This window comes from Rhea pennata, chromosome 25 (assembly GCF_028389875.1).
Source record: "Rhea pennata isolate bPtePen1 chromosome 25, bPtePen1.pri, whole genome shotgun sequence".
NCBI lineage: Eukaryota > Metazoa > Chordata > Aves > Rheiformes > Rheidae > Rhea > Rhea pennata.
In genome coordinates this window covers 2,209,071-2,228,671 of record NC_084687.1, presented here as the reverse complement: position 1 = coordinate 2,228,671, position 19,601 = coordinate 2,209,071, and the positions used below count along the sequence as shown (strand labels likewise).

The following is a 19,601-nucleotide window of genomic DNA, read 5'->3' as shown; positions in this document are numbered from 1 at the left end:
CGAGATTGGCATGAGACTATCTGGCCCAGGGTGGGCTGGAGCCGCCTGGGGGCTGCTGTCCCCCAGCCCAGCCACGCTGGCTGCAGGTAACTGAAAGCACCAGATGATGCAGGAATGTGGGACGGAGCTGGCAGCCCTGCAGCCGCCCGCCACCCCCAGTGGCACCCAAAGGGCTCAGACGAAGCCCTTGTTTGCGGGGCGGCCGAGCTGCTCTTCCCGACGTGCCAGCTCCCCCAGACCACCCCCACCCCCCCCACCACCACGGCATGGCCGCAGCGTGGCCCAGGCAGCGTAATCCCCGCGGGGAGAGCACATGAAATCAGATGGACAAGTTTTGATGTGAGGCAGCAGCTTAGGGCAGGCTCAGGTTTCCTTTAGGTTTTCTATATTTATCTCCGTGATTTAATGCCAGCGCCGGGGTTTAAATGGCACCAACCAGTTGGCGTGAGGAGACGGAGCAGCCGTCCCCGAGCCGTGCACACGTCTCCCCGCCGCCCGCCCGCCCATGGAGCTCTTCGAGACCAACCCCTACTTTTTCCCGGACCAAAGGTTTTACGAGGGGGAAAACTTCCTGGGCTCCCGCTTGCAGGGCTATGAGCCAGCAGCTTTCCAGGAGCGGCCTGATGTGGCCCTGTGTGCCGAGGGCAGGGTGGGCATGGAGGAGAAGGACTCAGCCCTACCTGAGCACTGCCCGGGGCAATGTCTGCCCTGGGCCTGTAAGATCTGCAAGCGGAAGACGGTTTCCATCGACCGGCGCCGGGCGGCCACCCTGCGGGAGAAACGCAGGTTAAAAAAGGTGAACGAGGCCTTCGAGGCCCTGAAACGGAGCACTTTGCTTAACCCCAACCAGCGGCTGCCCAAGGTGGAGATCCTGCGCAGCGCCATCCAGTACATCGAGCGCCTCCAGACCCTGCTCAGCACCCTCAACCAGCAGGAGCGGGAGCAGAGGGACCTGCGCTTCCGCAGCACAGCCTCCCAGCCAGGGGTAAGTGCCTCTGTCCACCCGGGGTGTGCAGTCCCAGGGTACCCAGCTTTGGGCTGGGGCCACCACTGACCTCGGCAGCGGTAGGATAAACTGCTAGTGGTTCTAGAAAGAGGAACCAGACCTGGTGCATGGGGTCAGGGACCTGAAGGCAGCAGACCCAACCCTGCTGGGGGGATCAGGACCTGGACCCCCGAGCCCTTGAGACAGCAGAGCCAAAGCAGATGATGCTACCGCGGGCTGGCAAATATGCTCTGCGTGGGGCAGCAATGACCCAGCCCAAGCCATGCTCTCCTATCCCCCGGCAAAGTGGATCTATAACTCTCTTTCCCTATATACACACATAAATATTTATATATGTGTGTAGTGTGGGCTGCATGCTCCAGTGCTGGATACTCTATGGAGCATGGCACATGCGCCCTTAGTTGCCAGAGCTAATAAAGGCATAAATAAAATAATAAAATATCCTGGATGGCCAGTTTGGTGTGTCCTGGGCGGGGGACAGGGTAAAAGGACAAGGAGGCTTGAAGCAGGGCCGCCTGCTGACCCCTTTTCTCAGCTCAAGGAAGCCAGTTTGAGAGCCAGGCGGGGATGCTTGCAGAGGCTGTGTTTTGCCATTAGGGCTATTGGCCCCAAGCAGACACACGCGGTAAGCCAAGACCCTTTGAATCACCAGATTTTGGAGGTTTAACCAGATTTTGAGGGTACATTTTTTTGTCTGCCCTCTGATTCCTGGGAGGGAATATGTGGGCATACTTTTCCCTGCTGCCCTGAGAGTGACAAATGGACTTTATAAGAGGCATGGAAAATTGGGATTCACAGAGATTCATCTGATCCAGGGCCAAGGGATTTAAGGGAAAAATCATCAGATATTAAGGTAGCCCAGTAGGGTACATTTAGAGGCTGTGTAAAGGACTGAAAATAGTCTTAGGCATCATTGCAAAAAGTTATTGAGACTTCCCAGTGTATTACCAAGCTATGTACTCACATTGATTTGGATTTTTTTTCTGCTGTCCCTGCAAACATATTAATGGCAAGCGTTTGCCCAAAATATGACCCATGCTGAGCAGTTCTTGTGTAACTGCTCCTCCTTGCGGTCTCCTTCTCTAGCTGTGAACTAGGCAGAAACAGGGAATTCACGGAGTAAGTGTGAAATTCAGTATTTTTGGCAAAAAAAAAAAAAAAGTCTGCATGAATGTCCTCTTGTAGTGAGAAACAAAGTGAAGTGAAAAAAATCACATTCTCATCCCACTGCAGATGGACTTTATTTCTCTTTGTTTCTGTACAAAAGGCAAAAATCTAACCCATCCTAATGTTCACATGTGGTGTGAAGTCTTTAATTCAGTGCAGAAGCTTTGTGGAGACAAGCTGAGGTTGTTTCTCCCTCCATTTTGGCAGCCAAGGTATACTAGTGACACCAAATTTGAGGTTTTGCCAGCTAGCTCCCTGGCTATGAGTTACCACAAACTAGCTCTATACAGGTGAACTATCTACCTCCATTTTCGGTTTGCAGTCGGTATTACTGTTTTTTTTTCTTTTTTTTTTTTTTTTTTTTTAATCCCTGAGGAGCTGTTTTTAGACGGCTACAAATAACAGATGGTGCTTTGGCATTGCTGCCTCAACTGGCAACACAAAATTGCATTTCAGGCTCAACACAGGTCAATGAACATCCAGACTGAGAGATGAAGACAAAAAAAAAAAAAATTAATCTAGAGCTTTGCTGAGTAATTGTCTCATTTTTTTAGGTTGTCACTTCCTCTCAGTGAAACATCCAATTGACCTAAAATCCAAAAATCAAAATACCTAAAGACCTACTCTCCAGAAGTTTCCCTTTGATGGTCAGAGGATTATCAGCCCATATGACAGCTCTATTATGCTAATTAGGTAATTTTTCAGTAAAGAGTTGTTTTGCCCAAGGATGGGCATCTATCTGTAGCCCTTTCTCCCAGTCATTGGGTGAAAAGACACTTTTTCATCTATAGCGAGCTGATGGCAGCAGTTTTCACTTGTTGACCACAGTGCCAAGCCCATCCAAATGTTTCTCAACTGCTTTGATTATTAACCAAGCAAAAAGATACCTTTTCTCTCCCTCCCTAGAGCAAACCACCACCAGTAGCCTTGATCCCAAGGTTTATCCCTGCAGGTTGGGCTGGACCGTGGTGCTGGAGATGCTTGGAGGGAGTGGGCAGGTTAGCCTGTGATGGATGTTCTCACCATTTGGGGATCATGTTTCCATGGAGACAGCCAGCTCTGGCTTCCCTCGCACTGGTATTGGGCCTCGATTGGTCCCCGGGACCCTGAATGTTTCACCTGGTCCTGCCAGCAGCTTTGCAGGGAGGATGGCAAAGATGCTGTGCTGAGGCCAAGAGCGACAGATGGGCTCTGGGGTGTTTAGGGAGGCAGAGGCAGCAATGCTCATGCTCAGCATCTCGGCTCCTTGCAGGCGGCTGGCGAGTGCGGGTCCGGCAGCTCCTCCTGCAGCCCCGAGTGGAGCACCCAGCTGGAGTTTGGCAGCAACCCTGCAGGTAGGAGCCTCCTCGTGTCACCCCAGGGTCCCAGGGACCTGCAGCCTCGCTGGGCCTGGGGCGAGGGCAATGAGGGAAGATACTGACTCCAGGCAGTGCTCAGAGAGGACAAAGGGAGCCTTGTCCTTCTCGCTCTGTTCCGCAGACTTCTGCTCGTGCAGAGACATGAGCCCCCAGAGGCCCATAAATCCTCCAGTGCCTTCTTGGCTCAATGATCAGTGAGTCCTCACTCCTCTTAGTGCCTGGAGACTTTGATTTCCCCAAGATGCCTGCTCCTAACCAGCCAAGAAGCTGGACTAGAGCAGCCCGGAGCCATGCTGGCTTGGGCCCCATGAAGAATTTGCTCTTTGCCTTGGCTTTGCTTTGCCCACTGCACCCACCTGAGCATCTCCGTTCCTGGGCTCCCCTTCCCTCGTCCCCAGCCCACCCCTAGAGCAGCTGTTGATTTTCTTCAGTTTTGCAATTACTCCCTGCTTCCATCTCAATTCCACCTGTTTTTTCCCAGGAGGCAGAAGCTTGCTCTTAAGTCTCATTTGCCAAAAGGGAATAAAAACAAAAAAGTGTCCCAAAGTTTTGCTCCCCATTGCCCTCTCTGAAGGATAGTCTCATCTCCTAACACTCAGGCACAAGCCAAGAGCAGGTCCCCAAGTCACTCTGGCCATGGGGGGCATCATGGGACATGCCCTTTATGGGAGCCAGGAGCTGTCCCCAACCCTGGAGATCCCAAACAGGAGAGCATCCCTTGGACACATGGTCCTTGTCCCACCCCCATCTCCAGCAAAGATGTTATTCCCTGTTCCCTGCAGATCACCTCTTGGCTGATGATGCTTCGGAGGACCGCAACCTCCAATCCCTCTCCTCCATCGTGGAGAGCATCGCTGTGGAGGATGTAGCAGTGACGTTCCAGGAGGAGCGAGTTCAAAATTGAGCCAGCAGAAACCCCGATGGCTCTTCAAGCTGGTAACAGAGTGGAAATAAGATAGTGTAACAGTCCAACTTCTGGAAAACATATTTACTTCTCTAGTGCCATGGACTGCACCGCTTAAACCACTCGCCTCCTTTCCTACTCCTCGCAAAACGCTCCCACTTTACCAGCTGACAAAAAAGGGGAGAGGTGGGATTTCAGCAGCGCTGTGTCCCCATGCTGGTGGCAGCCCCAGTTCCCGTGGAGGGCGGCCGGCTGGCGTGGGGTCTGTGTTTCGTTCCCCGTCCAGGGGCGTTCGTTTCCTTGGGGGCCAATGTGTGTGTGCTGGGTTCGCTTTCTAATTTTTCCAAGATGCTCTTCGACCAACGTCTTTTGTCAGCTGGCATCTCGTGGGTGCTGAGGTTCCACGAAGACTGCCCTTGCCGTCTTTTCTACTGAGCACTGTGTGGAGTTGCCATTTTTTTTAATTATTATTTTTGCTAACTTATTTGGACTTTTTTAAAATAAAGGCATTCTTGTTTGAACAGGCTTGGGGGTCTCTTATCACTTGAGGTCTTTTTTATTGTGGCTCTCTTTTGTGATGGTCTCTCCCACTTCTAAGATTGGGGATTTTTCCTGATTAGAAAACTCCAGGCTCCCAGGCTGTGGCTGGACCTCAATGTGGTCACTCCACAGTGGGAACATAATGGGTCCCACAGTTAAATCAGCCCCGCAGAGACCAGTCATTTTGCTGGATTGCAACTGGAGCCCAGGCCTGTATCCCAAAAGTGCTCAGGGAAGCAGAGGATACCAACTCCATGCTCCAAAAAGCTTGTATTTTTTTTACTTCAGCCTCTAGAAATAAGGCACAAACCAGAACTGCTTTAAAATCCTGTTTATTGGAACACACATACATCCTTTCCTGACCCGATTCAGGGTTTGGAGTCCATGCAGTACCAATAACATGATGAAAGAAATAGGGCATCGATATAAAGGGGTCACCAACTCTTCAAATTAAAAAAATATTTAATACTGTATTAGGCAAATAATACACCGAAAAGACATCGTGACTGTATAGCCTCTCAGATATTGCACTTCCAAACAGCACATGATAAGTATAGGTCATTCCAGCCATCAATAAATATCACATCAGAAATAGGGGCCACACAAGGCAAACGTGGCATGAGGAGATGAATAGATCCTACCCTACGAGGATGAAATGGGAAGAATTAAGAGCTTCCTGGATTGATTCCTGCCTGTAGCCTGGAGGCAGGAGGGGAGAGCCTCTCCTCTGCACCCAGAGAGGAAGGGATGGGTATTTCCTGGGCCCCTCCCAGGTGCCCACAGAGGGCCCCTATCCCATGGGTGCTGGGCACCGTCCCAGCTGGCAGCAAGCCGTATGGGGCGGTTCCAGCCCTTCCCCATGCAGCCCTTCGCGGACCCGCTGTGCATGCGCAGCCTCTCCCCAAGCAGCATCCAGTCCCGAAACACAGCACCCCGACTGCCTGCCCCTCGGCAGATGGCTCTCATCCTCACCCCCGCAACAGCTGGGGCCTCTCCATCCTGCCTGTGCACGGCGTGCATAGCACCGACCCTGGTGCTGACCCTGGCCCCTTGGCCCCTCCAGCATGGCAGCCCATCCAGGGGGCAGCTCCTTGCCCAGTGGCTGTGGCATGTGCATTTTGATGCCGAGTTGAGCCTGAATCCTCATCTTTGAGTCCTCTGGGCAGTGGTGTTCCCGATGCCTGGAGCTAGGGCGAGCCAACGTGGCAGCCGATGGCGTAATGGCAAACAAACCAGTCAGGAGAAAGGTTTACACGTATCACAGCCCACTTTCAAGGTGTCTCTGCAGCTCACGTGACCTCCGCCAGTGACGGAGCAGGCGCCCAGCAAATGTGTCCGTAACCTGGCTGATGCAGGAAAGGTAGGCAGAGAAGCCACAGATGGGAGCTCAGCCATGGGGAGCCAGGGGAAGTAGTGGGTGCACAAACAGAAGGGAGAGCAACCTTTTCAGTCCATGTGGCCCAAAGCGGCAGGACTGCATTGTCTGTTGTTTTGGGCCAAGGAACAGGCACGGGCTGGGCTCTGGTCTAGTCCCCAAAGGCAGTCAGCACATGGCCATACGGATAGTGCAGATGTGCTGAGAAATAAAGCAGAAAAGGCTCCTTAAGGACAGCAGCTCACCTCCATCTGGGGACCCATAGACCAGCAAATCCAGCCAGAACTGGTGGTGAACCCTCCTGACCCATGAGTCTCATGCAGTGGTGGATTGTTCCTCCACCATCAAGGTCTCCATACACCCTGCTGCAGAGTCAAACCTCAGCAAATGAAGAAACTCTGCCTGAGTGATGCCCAGTAGAGGACACCAGGCCTCATGCTTCCCTCTCAGCCCCTAGTCCAGCTCTAAGGCCTCAATCCTCCTCGCACTTACCCAGGGCTGGGCTGGTTCCTGTCACGCTGACCCTCAGCAGGAGTACGTCCGGACTGTGGAGGTCTCCAGTCTTGGCGACCCAGAGGCACCAACTAGAAGTGAGTCAAACAGAAGAGTATGCAATTAGTGACTGCTCCAATTAGCCCTGAGATTCCCATCAAAATGTTCATTGCTGCTCCCATTAGGCAGTGTCCAAGTACTGAAGCCATGTGAAGATGAGGGTCAAAGGAAGAGATATGTCAAGCCAATTCCAATGCCCCCAAGGCTCCAGGATATTTGGAAAGTCGATCCCTGCCATCTTTAATCTGGGTGCTGTTAATCCTTGGAATTTTGTCCAAAGTGGTACTCAGCTGGGTGGGAATCACAGTTTTCAGGTTTGGGGTGGAAAGGGTTAAGCAGAGGATTGACTCAAACTGTTGGATGAAAAGACATGAAAATTGAGTGAATCAAATCTGAAGTCAAGTAAAGAGCTGAGCTCAGAACTTGGAACTATAAGGTGACAGCACAACTTTTAAATTCTCTTCTACACACTTATTTCTGAGTGTGTTGAAGCCAGCTCTGTACCTCTAGAGATGGTGGGTGATTTGGGGCAGTGTCACCAATGTACCTGGTTCCAGGGAATAGACCAGGAGTGACCTGGCTGGAGCTTGCACCTCCTTGCAGCTTCTGAAGGGACCAAGATAACTCGTAGAAAGGAGTTGTATGATCATGGCATCCTATGGAGCCCCAGAGCCAGGGACAGCGCTAAAGTGTCCCAGGCTCTGCTAAAACATGCATGACAACCAGCAGGACGAGGAATAAGCACGTCAAAGCAGGTGCCTGCCAGCCCTAGAAGAGTGGCTGCTCAGCAGTGCTCAAATCAAGTTGAGTAGGTTATTTCGAAGTCCTGCTCTTTTGGGGATGGTTCCCAAAAGGCAGGATGGACAAGCGTGGCCCAGATCTAGTTGCCATTTCCTGGCAGCCCCCAACACTATCCCAACACGTTCTGCCTTGGATGCCATTCCTGGAGTGGGTAATACAGATCCCCATTTAATGTTATAACTTGTCACGGTCCTAGTCCAGTCTCACCCCCATTTTGTTGCTTTGAACCGAAGAAACCACACACCAGACCAGAGTTTGAAATAAGCCCCATGAAGTAACATCTACAGCACACAACAGCTCAAGCATTGCATGGCTTCAGCCTTGCAGGTGATCAGCGAGCTTCTTCCCCTCTCCTTTCTCAAGGGTATGTCATTCCCTGGCGGTACACACTGGAAGGTCTGGGCATATGACCCCACCACAGTGAGAGAGGAGCCCTGGGAGAAATGAGGCAACCTACCTTCTGGGGGCATTTTCTTGGCAGGGGCAGATGGAGGTGGCAAGGGAACCAGGCTGGTGACACGGAAGCCAGCAGGCAGTGTCTCAGCTGAGCCACTGAGCATATTGATGCTGTGAACATCTCGTGGGCGGAAGCGCTTTCGCCAGGATGGGGTTCGCCGGAAGGTTTTGTCATCGCTCTGTGAGGGAAAAGCAGGTTATGTGGCATTGGATAAGCCCACACTTCTGAGTAGTGGTTGGACCTTCCACTCTTTGAGATACTGGCACCCTTTTCCCTTAACTGAGGGTCTGTCCATACATGGAGACCAACTGTATGGTGCAAAGTGCACAATCAAATTGGGCTGAGGACATTGGAGACATCTCTCAGATCCCATAACAGGAGCATAAAACTTTTCAGCTTACCTACCTCTTCTCTCCAGCCTGCCTGTGAAGATGCCCTCACAATATTGACACATGAGCTGCCATAAACACCCAAAGGGAAGCATTTAACTTAGGCCAGATAATGGCATCTGGAAGTGTGTATTTCTCTCTATGCTACAAAGAGAGCCCAGACTAGCTCTGCTATCTTATCTCATGGAAGAAATCTATACGTAGGAGAGGTCTAGATGAATTCTCATCTCCACTGGCTCAACGACAACCAACTGTGCAGCTTTCTGGCTGCCTAATGGGGCACCTCTAACATACCATCTTTTCTGGTCACAAATGTGCCATGTCCAGAACATCTGTGCCTTTGGAAGGTGATATTAAAGCAGCTGGAAAGGAAAGCCATGTGGGTCCTCTTGAAATTCAGACCACCGAGTGTGAGGTTAGGAAAGATGTGCAAGACTCCACCTCTCCTGCTTCCAAGGCCTGGCAGCTCATTCATTAGGGCCTCATCTCTTGGGGACTTTGGGACTAGGCCTCTCTTAACTTATTCCACTGACACTGTTCTTGCAACTCCTCTAGAGTCTGTGACGTCCTACTTGGGTCTCTTAGAGAAGAGGGAAAGTGCAGAGGCCTGTACCCACTGATGTTGTAAAGGGGTGCTGGGATGCCATAAGCGTTTTCTTGATGCAGAAAGCATCTGCTCACTAGCATGAATCTCTCCAGATCAGTAAATCAACATCATGCTTCCCAGACAATGCCACCAGATGTGACTACAAGAGTCAGAAGATTTTGCCAGCTGAAGTACTCTCCCGCAGAAGGTGAAAAGAGCAAGCATTACTGCATTGGCCTAGTTACCGTATCCCTGTCAGACTCCTCCTAGTTTTTTTTTTTTTGTTGTTGTTTCTTGCTCAAGAATAGGTGCCCATCATGATCTCAACTTGGAAGAGGTTTGGTACTCACATCATCCAGCCTCCGATCGGTGCCTAAGGCAAGCAAGTTGTTGAATTCCCTCTCCAGCACCTGTCGAGCCTGCAAGTAACATCAAATGAGTGTTCCCTGTTGGTGGGAATAGGTCTCAGCACAAATCCTCATCCCAGGAAAACTCTGAGAATGACAGAGAAAAAGCCCACATGCCAACCGAGACCTCCACTTTGAAAAGCAGAGTCAAATTGGTGAGACTGGTGGAGCTGCAACACAGCCACATCCATGCAGCACCCAGTGCAACCTGGGGTTTGGATAAGGGGACATGGTGAGTTGGCTGTCACTGGGCCCCTGAGAGCCCCCAAGGCTGCTCCCTGTACCTGTGTGTTCTGTGTGGGGATTTGCAACACAAGCGCCAGACTATTATGGTCAAAGTTTTCATCGAGGGCCAGGAGCGCCCCATGCACCCCACTCTCAACGAGGTTGTTCGCGTACTCGCGGAGCCCAATGGACTGGATCCAGTGAATGACTTGGTCATTGGTCCACACCAACACATCTGCAAAAGAACGAAGGCATGTCTCAGGGGCCTCGGCCAGCTCAGGTCACACTCCTGGTTATGCAGGGACCTGATGATATCCTAGAGCCCTGTCACATGGTCTCATGCTGATTCTGGGATGGAATAAAGGGATCATTCCCAGATCAACGCTGGGGATGTTCTCCTTCCTTGGCCAGCAACAACACTGAGTGCCCAAGTGCCAGGGTGGCTCCCTTCTATTTATCAAACTAAATGCAGAAATTAAAGGCAGAAAGCAACTGTAGAAATTAATCCTAAGAATCCAGGGCTGCTGCTATAATTAAGGGCATTATCAGTAATGAGACATAATCTAAGCAGCAGCCAGATGTGCAGGGAATCCCAGGCTAGCCAGCAAGGAAGGAGAGGCTGAGCAAGCTCAGGGATGTCCTGAACATCTGAATGGGGTTGGAGAAGCTGATCCAGAGTCTTTCCCATCTTGACACTCTTCCTCTCTTCTCATGCCTGACTAGGTAAACTGCCTAAGGGTAAACTGCCTAACTATAGCTGGAACAGAGTCTGCTGGGGAAGTACTGCAGGGAGGTACTCCACAGAGAACAGGCCTGCAAATATGGTATTGCTTGGGAGTACTGACCCCTCCCTGACAAGCACTGTGCTAAAAATAAGGGAGAGGAGAATGAGTGCTGCTGGGCATCTCTTGGGATGTTTTTCATCTCCTTTTCCAGAGCAGGACCTTGTACATGGCTGCTGACCTTTGATTTCATGCTGGGTCTCTTCTCGTCTCCTCTCAAGCTCTTTGCGGTCGTAGTTGAGCCTCTTCAGGCACATGATGCCATACTGCAAGCTGGTGCTGCAAGGACATGAGGCGTCACGCAACCCTCAGGAGGGCTCAGCATCGCTGAGGCAGGCAGCTTGGAAGGACTCCAGGGAGGTCTCTGCTTGCTCCCCATGCACCTGAAGGATGCTTCGGTGCAGGGTTGGGTAAGCATAGACACAACCCAAAGCGAAGATCTTAACCAAAAACCAGGGAATCTCTCTCCCTCTCATCAGCTTCAGCCTGTTCTACCCACCTGAGAGTGTGTGGATCCAAGCAATGATGCTCCATGCTCAGTGGCAGGGAAGGAAGGCATAACCAGCCCACGGGAGCCACTCCATGCCAAAGGCTTCACCCCGAGAGCAGGGAGGGCCTTGGCAGGCGCATGGGACATGCCTCTGGTTCGAGGTAGATGGTGGTACCCCATGACAAGGTCAGGATGCTGATCTACTCATTCAAAGGCCATGCCAGGACATGCTCCCCATGCACCCTCTTTCTCTCTGCATGCCAGACAGATGAATGAGCTGATGCTCATAATTCCTGCTGCAATAGATCTCAAACTGGGCTGAGTGCTGGCATGCAGAAGACAAGACTGCTGGCACTTGGGCAAGGTAGATGAGATAGCGTGAGCCTTCTCGAAGCTGAGCAGCCACTGGGTGACTGCTCTGCCTGTCAGAGGCAGACTGGGTGGGATGAGCCTCTTTTCTGCCTGTGGTTTGCTCCACAACAAAGAGGTTTTTTCCTCTCCAGTTTTGCTGCAGCGACTGCGCTGAAGAAGAACATTTGCCTATGTGAGCTGTCCCAGACCAAGCAATTGGATTTAGCCTAGAAAGCCATCCTCCAGCAGTGGGGCTGCCCAAGACCCAGGAGAATCCCTCAAAACCCCTGTCCTCTGCTCCATGCACAGGTACTGTACCCTGGGGATCTCCCAGAGGACAGAGCTCACCGGTGGAAGCTGTCCACCATCTTCAAGTGCACTCTGAGGTCTTTCTTGGTGAGGTGATCCAGCATCCGAGCATCAACAAGACACTCCATGAAATAACTGCGATACTGTGGGAGGCCCAGACTGGGCAGCCACTCATTCCCAATCCATTCGTGGTTCATATCCCCGTAAGCCAGTGTCTGTGAAAGCAAAAGGAGAAGCTAGAGAGAAACTAGGGCTCAGCTGAGCTGCAGACAACCCCAGGAGACCAGCATCCGTTCAATGCTACAGCCTGAGGAAACTGTCTTGAGGACCAAACCTGGGCCAGAAGAGTTTAACCCTATTCTGTATTGATGGCACTGGAGGGAATAGTCCTGTTGGCAATGGTCTGTGCCCTACTGATATGCCCTGAGAAGACAGGGCAGCAGGCTAAAGGCAAATACAAAGGATTGATGGAATTTATGATCAGTTTTTTTAAAAACTAATTAAAAAATAGGTTTCACTGCATTTCAGATTGCTTCAGCTCTAAAAGGTTCAGAAATCAACAAAACATCTGATTTTACCCCTTCAAAATGAAAAAAGTCAGTTTTGGGTAGCAAAACATCCATTCATTTTCACTGTAAGAAGTTGATTTAGCATCCAAACAATGAAATAAAACCTGCCAGAAGAAAAACAAAACATTCAGGACTGATTGGAACCAGAAGTGGTGGATCCAAACAAGACTTTTTTCCTCTCACCTTTTCAGTTCATAGAAATATTCCCTATCCTGAACTTGAAGCCAGAAAAAAAAGCAAAATGTAAATGTTTGTGCAACTAGAAAGCTGTCTCCCTTCCCCGGTGGCTGGTCACTGTTACATGGAGGTGTGCAACACCAGACCAGGATCTGACAGAGGTGGTCCCTGAAAACACTGCTGTGCCTGGAGCAGCAAGGGATGTTGTTTGGTGAGAGGTCCCAGAAAGAGCTCAACCCCAGAGGAGTCCAGTGGCATCCATCTCTCTTTCCCACAACCTCCCCACGTACCGCCCGCAGAAAAGGGTGACGTAAGGATCTCACCTGCGCCCAGCTGCCTTCCTCTGTGTCCTAAGTGTGACACACGCAGCATGTCAATAGAAAGGACAGGTAAAGTCAGTGATTCTGGCAGTCCCGTGCTGTGAGAGTGCATGTCGCACACGCCAAACGCGGGACCCCTCGGTGCAGCATAACCTAGAGGGGATGGGGGGCAGGCTTGTGGGTGGTGGCTCAGGGTGCTCTGGGCGTTTTCACAGGCACCCCTTTCTTCAAAGCCGCATTACACCCTGTGCGCTGAGCCTAGAAACGGCACAGATGCCACGGCTCACACACTCCTCCTGGCAAACACAGCCCCCCCTGCTAAAGACAGGTGAATGCAGTGAAACACCCAGGCTCCATCCACACTGCCTTGTAGGCTACAACCCCCAGAGGCACTGGCCAACCCAGTTTGCCAAGTTTTCAGCTATTTTTTCCATTGTCAGTCTGTGCTGGTTTTGCTCAACCTTGCAAAATGTGCTAAGTGCTGCATCCCTGCCGAACTCTGAGCTCTCCATCCCCCCAGAGCACCCACCAGCTACAGGCTTTGTGCTGCCCAGTCAGTGGACACAAGCTTCAATAAAACGCCTAATTCACACAATTGATCTGAAATGCTGCCCCTGCTCTGAGACATAGAAACAGGATCATTAAGTTGCAGACAGGAGAGCATGGGCACATATCTCCAAGGGGCCCTATACACTCACCTGGAGTAGTGACACCACCTGCCCATGCAAAGGGGATGATATTTGGACCTGCAAAGGTCCCTGGGAGATTAGCCAATAACTTCTCTAGGTGCAGGATGACAAATATGTGACTCATTCTCATGCATCTATCTGAGCTCACTCCTGGCTTTTCATCTTTCCTTCTTTTTTCCTCTAACTCACAATAGACAGACAAGCTATTCTGGAAATCCAATAAAAGCCATAAGATTTTGACAAACCAAAATGCATCTGATGGTTTTTAACCAAGCTTTCAAAACTGTTCAGATTTTAAAGCCTGAAAGATGGTTTCTAAACAGGTGCATGGTACTGGTCAAGAACTGACACATGAGACACAGCTAAGACTGCTTCCCTCTTGGGGTTTAGCATATTAATGCATGCCCAGAGCTCAGTTTGGTGACTGATAAACTGTGTAGCGACAGCGGCACTGGCCAGACTCACCGTCTTTGTGGAAGTTGCCATATTCTCCATCTCCTCATGGGTGACCCAGACATTTCCAGAGGACTAAAGGGGAAAGGCACAGTGATCAGGTTAACTAGCCATGGAGCTGTGGCCTAACAGGTTGATTCTGGGACCAAATGAAGGGACTGGACCAGGAGTGACCCAGCTGGAAGCAAGCCTGGCTTGAGATGTTTTAGGGTCTCCTGCTGTGTGGTAGAAGCAGGACAACCCAGAGAGAGGCTGCCAAGCAGGAGCAGGGAGAATCAGGCCATCCTTGCTCTCAGTGCTGCCCTCAGTGGTATCTTGCTGCATCCTCCTAGCTCAGGCAGCCAGCACCCCTGTCACCTGCAGGGAGCCTGGGCCATCTGCACGGCGAGGAGCACAGCTCTTTGCAGAGATCCTACAGCGGGGACCATGTGGTTCATGCTTTTCCCTTGCCCTTCTGCAGAGGACTGCATGACCCAGGAAGGCAGCCCTGGGCTGAGGTGTGCACATTGGTAGGCACGGCAGCACCTGCCACATCAAGCCATGGTAGTATGCCACAGCCAGAGGATGGAGAAGCCCCTCTGGCTCTTTCACTGCTTTTACACTTTGATTTCATATTCTGAGAGCTTGCAGGCCCTTCTCTGAGGGCTGTGACCCCTGCCTTGGCCATCTGAGGGACACATCATGCTTGGAACAGCAGCAGAGTGTGTGGGTAGAGGTGGCTTGTGGCCCTTTCTTTCTGTTGACTGCTTTTCTACAGACACATCTGAGCATTACTGGGACACCACTGTCTCCTAAGAATGTTAGGGACCAGCACAGGCCACAATCTCTTCATCCATCCTATGTCCTACCCAGGGGAAGGCTGGGTTCTGCACTTCTGACCTGATCCAGGAATTTCAGATCGTCCTTGAAAATATTTATCATAGAACGGTAAGGCTGGAAGGGACCTCTGGAGATCATCTAGTCCAGTCCTCAGCATAGCCCATACGGGGACTGAACCTGCAACCTTGGCTTTAGCAGCACCACACTCTAACCAACTGAGCTAAACCTGCCCCCGACACTTTGGTCAAATATTCCCTGTGCCAGCAGCAGTGATAATCATAGAACCATAGAATGGTAAGGTTGGAAGGGACCTCTGTGTGGAAACAATTGAGAAAACAGCTGTGAGCATCTGAGCTGGCAAATACAGCTAACACGCACTGTTTCACTCAGATTTTATCCTTTCCAGGGCAGACAGTCCCTGAGCTTTGCTCTTCGCAGGGTGCTTGACAGGGTTAGCTTCCTGCTGACAACCTCTGTGTGTGAGGATAAGAGCATCTGCTGGTGCTCAAAGATAGGGAAGTGCTTCACACTTGACGACAGTAAATTATCTTTGCACCTGAGGATACACGTCTGGTGGCTTGACTGCTCCATGCAGGGGTGTCACCTCCTCTATGGCCTGCTTCAAACATCAGTGAGCCCTTCCTCGCTGCATTTGCCTGAGACACTGGGATTCTCTGGGGACTGATGAACCACTGTGGTCCCAAGGAGCTGGGGGAAGTGGAGCCCAGCCACATTGCCTTGTCCTGTTAGAGTCTCTTTTGTTGGGAGATGGTTCCCAAGTGGGTTGGTGGTGCAGAGCACTTACCGTCCGCGAGGTGGGTGGTGCTGATGGGCTTGTGAGTGACACCATCTCCTGGATGGCCAAGCGCAGCTTCAGGCGATGCAGGGCATTGCTGATGCCAATCTCCCTCTGGATCTCAGTGTCAGACAAGGCTGACATGATGGCCCCACTCTTCACATTGGCTCGGCAAGCGGCAACGTACCAGGCTGGCATCCCCACCCAGAGCTGCCAAAACAGGGCAAAGCTGCTGACTGCCTGGGGGACAAACCCTAACTTCATCTGATAGTCTTCATGATGCCCTCTTTAAACATCAGTACCAAAGTGGGATGCCCATGTGGAGCTCCTTTGTTTTTCAGACCTTGCACAGATGTCCTGGTGGCAGCGCAACTTCCCTACATGTCATGAATGCAGCACAGGGAAAGAGCATCTGCTAAGCCTTTCAACTCAACACCATTTTCCTTACGCTCAGGCATAAAGAAACCCCCACCCACAACTCTACAGACTGAGAGAGAGATGTGGGTATCTGCTCTGCTCCATCAGTGCTCTTTGCTTGATCCCACAGTGGTTCTAAGACAGCTTCTCTGCCACATCTCTGTCCTGCTGTCCAGCCAGGTCAGCAAATATCTCCAGGACCAGAGAGAGGTCCCTGCTGACACCTGCAGTGACCACCTACTCTGCAGGGCTATTTGAGGGGCTCAGAGCTTTGCAAGGAGAAGATGTTGGACATGAGCTGCTCTGCAACTGCTACCTGTGTGAAAGGAAGGATCAAGCATGGTTGGAGTGCAGACCACCACACCCTGTGCTGCGGGAGTATGCTACAGACTGACTGCAACTGCAAAGCAACTGGTGTGTGGGGACAATGCGTGGGCACGCTCTGCCTCACCTCCAGCCAGGAGACAACAGTTGGGCCATCCCAGTGAGCAAAGGGTAGTCCTTTCCTCCGAGCCTCTTCCAAGAGTTCATGCCTGGAGGGAACAGCAGCATAAGAGTGATTTTGGGGGGGCTTGTGGGGAAGGGAGCAGACGTGGCTTGTACAGCCTCGCGACATGAAGGTAGGTGAGAAGGACATCTCAACAGAGAGGAGACTGCGGGCAGTAAAAAGCAGCCAGCAGCAAAGCAATAGTGGAGCTAATAGGGCCCCAGGAAGGGTGAAGTTGAGAAGATGTCTCAGTTTAGGGCTTTTCAGCAATTCTCACACCCCTGCCATGGCTTAGCAGCCATCAGGTGGGACATTTCCTTGCTGGGGCAGGGAAGGAGGGCCACTCACTTCTTCCGCAGGCGTCGATCCTTCTCGGCCTGAGCCCCCAGCTTGCCAAGTCCCAGGGGGTCCTGCATGCCCACCTCTGTGTCAGTCAGCAGCACTACTGAGCAAGCGAGACATTCCCAGAGTCAGTGCGACATCCCCGGGATCAGTGTGACATTCCCACAGTTAGCCTTGCATCCCTAGGGTCAGCATGGGCACTGCTGGGGTTCCCACACCATGGCATTGGGCATGCACAGTTGCAGCACAGCAGGTGATGGCCCTTCCTCCCCGATGGCCCTTCCTCCCCCATTTCCAACCCACTCCGACAGACCCCAGGTCCCTGGGGAGTGCCAAGGGGATCCTTGTCTGCCATCCCTTCTGTTTCAAGAGACCCAACTCTGCAACAGTGAAGGATTTAGCTACAGAAACCTGGTGCCCACTGAAGGGCTACGCAAGATCAGGGGAGTCCCACGGGGAGGGAAACAGATTTGGGGAACATTAGAGATAAGATACAGTGATGGGGAATCATTACTGTCACTGCAGCTGTTGAAGAGCATGAATTCTGATAACGTGCTCACGCCAGAAAGGGACAGAACACCCCACGATACACCTACTCTCAGACTGGGGCTGTACTGTCAGACCAGTACAGAAGCTGCACAGAGATCAGAGACAGTAGACTCTGGGCACAACTCAGCTGTGGCCCTGATGTCTCCAAATCAGATGGGATGTCCCTACTTCTCTGCCTGGCACCCACAACTGCACCTCAAAGCCAGACAGTGTCAGAAGTGTGTGGACAGCCTGGCCTGCGAGGACACCCGCTCAGCGCGCATGGGAATGGGGCTGCTCACGGACCCTGCCCTGTGGCCCCTTCTCTGCTCAGCTGAATCAAGCGGCCCTTCTCTTTTTTCCCAAACAAGCGCCCGATGGAGGATTTGATCCCCTTCCTCTTGGAGCCCTTGTGCAGGGAGTCCTGGCTGCTGTTGCTGCTGGGGTTGCTGGCCTGCTCCTCCAGTGAGCTGGGGATGGAGGAGGGAGAGGAACAGCAAAGCCTTTAGGTTATTCCCGAGCAGCACACAAGCCACAGCAAACCCCAACCAGTCCCATAGCCCCACGCTCCCTCTACCCCGAGTCCTGGGGCTGTTGGAGCAGCCACTGTCAGTGCAAGACCTAATGGATGCTTCACATACCTCTTCCCATCCTCTTGACTTAGTGCAGGGTGGCCCAGCTTCTCCAGCCGCAGTGTCCTGGGTGAGGATGGGGGAGAGGTCTCACATTTGATGGTAGTTTTATCCTCTCGACTCTCATCCCGAGCTGCAGGTGACTGAACAGACAGAGGAGCTGTGAGGTTTGACAGCAAAACCCCTGGCCCCATCGATGCCCTGCTGGCTGCCCCAGACTGACCCCCTCTCTCTTGCTCCATAAAGGCATGGCCAAAAAAGCTGACAGCACCCTGTGGCTTTGCCACATGCCAAGATTAGCCTAAACCCAAGCCCCAGCAATGGCTGGAGTTGCCAAGGCAGATGAGAAGGTCACAAAGGCCAAGATCCTGGTAATGGGGAGGAGAGAGGATGCAGCCCCATGGTTCAGGTCAGGATGTGGGGATAGAAACTGCCAGCTGTAGCAGAGGGCTCTGAGGAGCACATACGGGAATGTCCCCAAAACACCCTGTCCCCAGTAGGGATGCATGATGTTTGAAGACCCAAAGGCTTTCCGAACATCCCGTGTCCCACCAGTATCCACAGGCTTCTGGTCCCAGCTCCCATGCCAGAGCAGGCAGTGCCATGCAGATCAAAGACGAAAGGTGCAGCCAAGGAACACAGAGGACATGGGGCTCAGACTCCAGTGATGTGGCTGGCATGCCTCCAAGCACCTGATGGGATCCCCCTGAAGCTCCTGCTGAATCCCTGGGGTCCCCAGCTCTGTGCAGCCTGACCTGGCATGGACAAAGCCAGGAGCAGACTGGAAAAGGGGCTTGGACAGAAACCAATGGGATGGGAACGACTCACAAGCAGTTTCCTCCGGTGCTTCCTCAAGTCACTGGGCTGATTGCAAGGGGGAAAGTGAGAGAGACACAGAAAGGGAGGTGGTCAACAAAAAACACTTCCCGCAGCAGCCCTCCATGCCCCGGCACGGCAAGTGGCACTGGGGCCAGGCAAGCCAAGCTAAGAGAAGACAAACACAGGCACCCCATTCCATGTCACACCCCCATACACCCGTGCACACACCCTAGTCAGCCACACGTGCACCCCCTGTTCAGCTTCATCCCCTGCCCTAGGCTCCCACTGGTCCCGTGTGCCATCTCACCAGCGTCATGATCCCCATACGGTCGAGGTCCTGAGCAGCGCTGCGGGAGGACAGCTTGGGGGTGGAGCGCCCACTGAGTGGTGGGGATGAGCTGGCCAGGGACAGGGCTGTCAGTGAGGTGGGGATGGAGGCTCTTTTGCACAGTTGGGTGAGGTTCAGGCCCTCCATGCTGCCACTCGTCACACGGGTCTCCAGCTCCTCTGCACGAAGCTCAGTAGACTCCTTCTCCTCTTGGATCATCCTGGGGGAGCATCAGAGATCAGAGCTTCCGGTTCCCACCTTTCTGGTGGCAGTCCCTGACCATTTCACACCTCCCAGCCATGGGCTTTTTCCCCCACACCATGTAAACGCACCAAAGGTGCCATGACTTGAGCCCCTGGTCTCTAGGAATGGCAGCAAGACCCATCAGGATCCATGGAAACCAGGGCACAGAGGGATCCCAATTTCATTTAAAATTTTACTGGAGGGCTGCTTTTCAACAGCAATTCTTTCAGCAAGCCAGCACTGGCATAGCTGAGGGATAGGCAGCCACAGGAAGGGAAGGACA

The 19,601-nt window shown here is 52.3% G+C and overlaps 2 protein-coding genes across 2 annotated transcripts in view; one reads left to right on the top strand and one right to left on the bottom strand.

The window, feature by feature from the left end:
- The first annotated feature begins 505 nt into the window (after nucleotides 1-505).
- On the top strand, nucleotides 506-4,435 carry MYOG (myogenin). Its single transcript, XM_062595112.1, has 3 exons — nucleotides 506-985; nucleotides 3,426-3,507; nucleotides 4,314-4,435. The coding sequence occupies exons 1-3, from the start codon at nucleotides 506-508 to the stop codon at nucleotides 4,433-4,435; spliced, it is 684 nt and encodes a 227-aa protein (XP_062451096.1).
- A 974-nt stretch (nucleotides 4,436-5,409) lies between these two features.
- PPFIA4 (PTPRF interacting protein alpha 4) overlaps nucleotides 5,410-19,601 on the bottom strand; it is a 37,747-nt gene continuing 23,555 nt past the window's right edge. The window contains exons 14-29 of the mRNA XM_062594763.1: nucleotides 19,055-19,295; nucleotides 18,757-18,792; nucleotides 17,938-18,071; nucleotides 17,603-17,766; nucleotides 16,775-16,868; nucleotides 16,391-16,472; nucleotides 15,532-15,732; nucleotides 13,920-13,982; nucleotides 12,769-12,795; nucleotides 11,739-11,914; nucleotides 10,731-10,828; nucleotides 9,827-10,002; nucleotides 9,486-9,554; nucleotides 8,161-8,338; nucleotides 6,843-6,934; nucleotides 5,410-6,551 (exon numbers count right to left, since the gene is read on the bottom strand). Of these exons, the coding sequence (XP_062450747.1) occupies nucleotides 6,876-6,934; nucleotides 8,161-8,338; nucleotides 9,486-9,554; nucleotides 9,827-10,002; nucleotides 10,731-10,828; nucleotides 11,739-11,914; nucleotides 12,769-12,795; nucleotides 13,920-13,982; nucleotides 15,532-15,732; nucleotides 16,391-16,472; nucleotides 16,775-16,868; nucleotides 17,603-17,766; nucleotides 17,938-18,071; nucleotides 18,757-18,792; nucleotides 19,055-19,295 (1,798 nt within the window). The 3' untranslated portion in view covers nucleotides 5,410-6,551; nucleotides 6,843-6,875. The remainder of the gene's footprint in view (nucleotides 6,552-6,842; nucleotides 6,935-8,160; nucleotides 8,339-9,485; nucleotides 9,555-9,826; nucleotides 10,003-10,730; nucleotides 10,829-11,738; nucleotides 11,915-12,768; nucleotides 12,796-13,919; nucleotides 13,983-15,531; nucleotides 15,733-16,390; nucleotides 16,473-16,774; nucleotides 16,869-17,602; nucleotides 17,767-17,937; nucleotides 18,072-18,756; nucleotides 18,793-19,054; nucleotides 19,296-19,601) is intronic.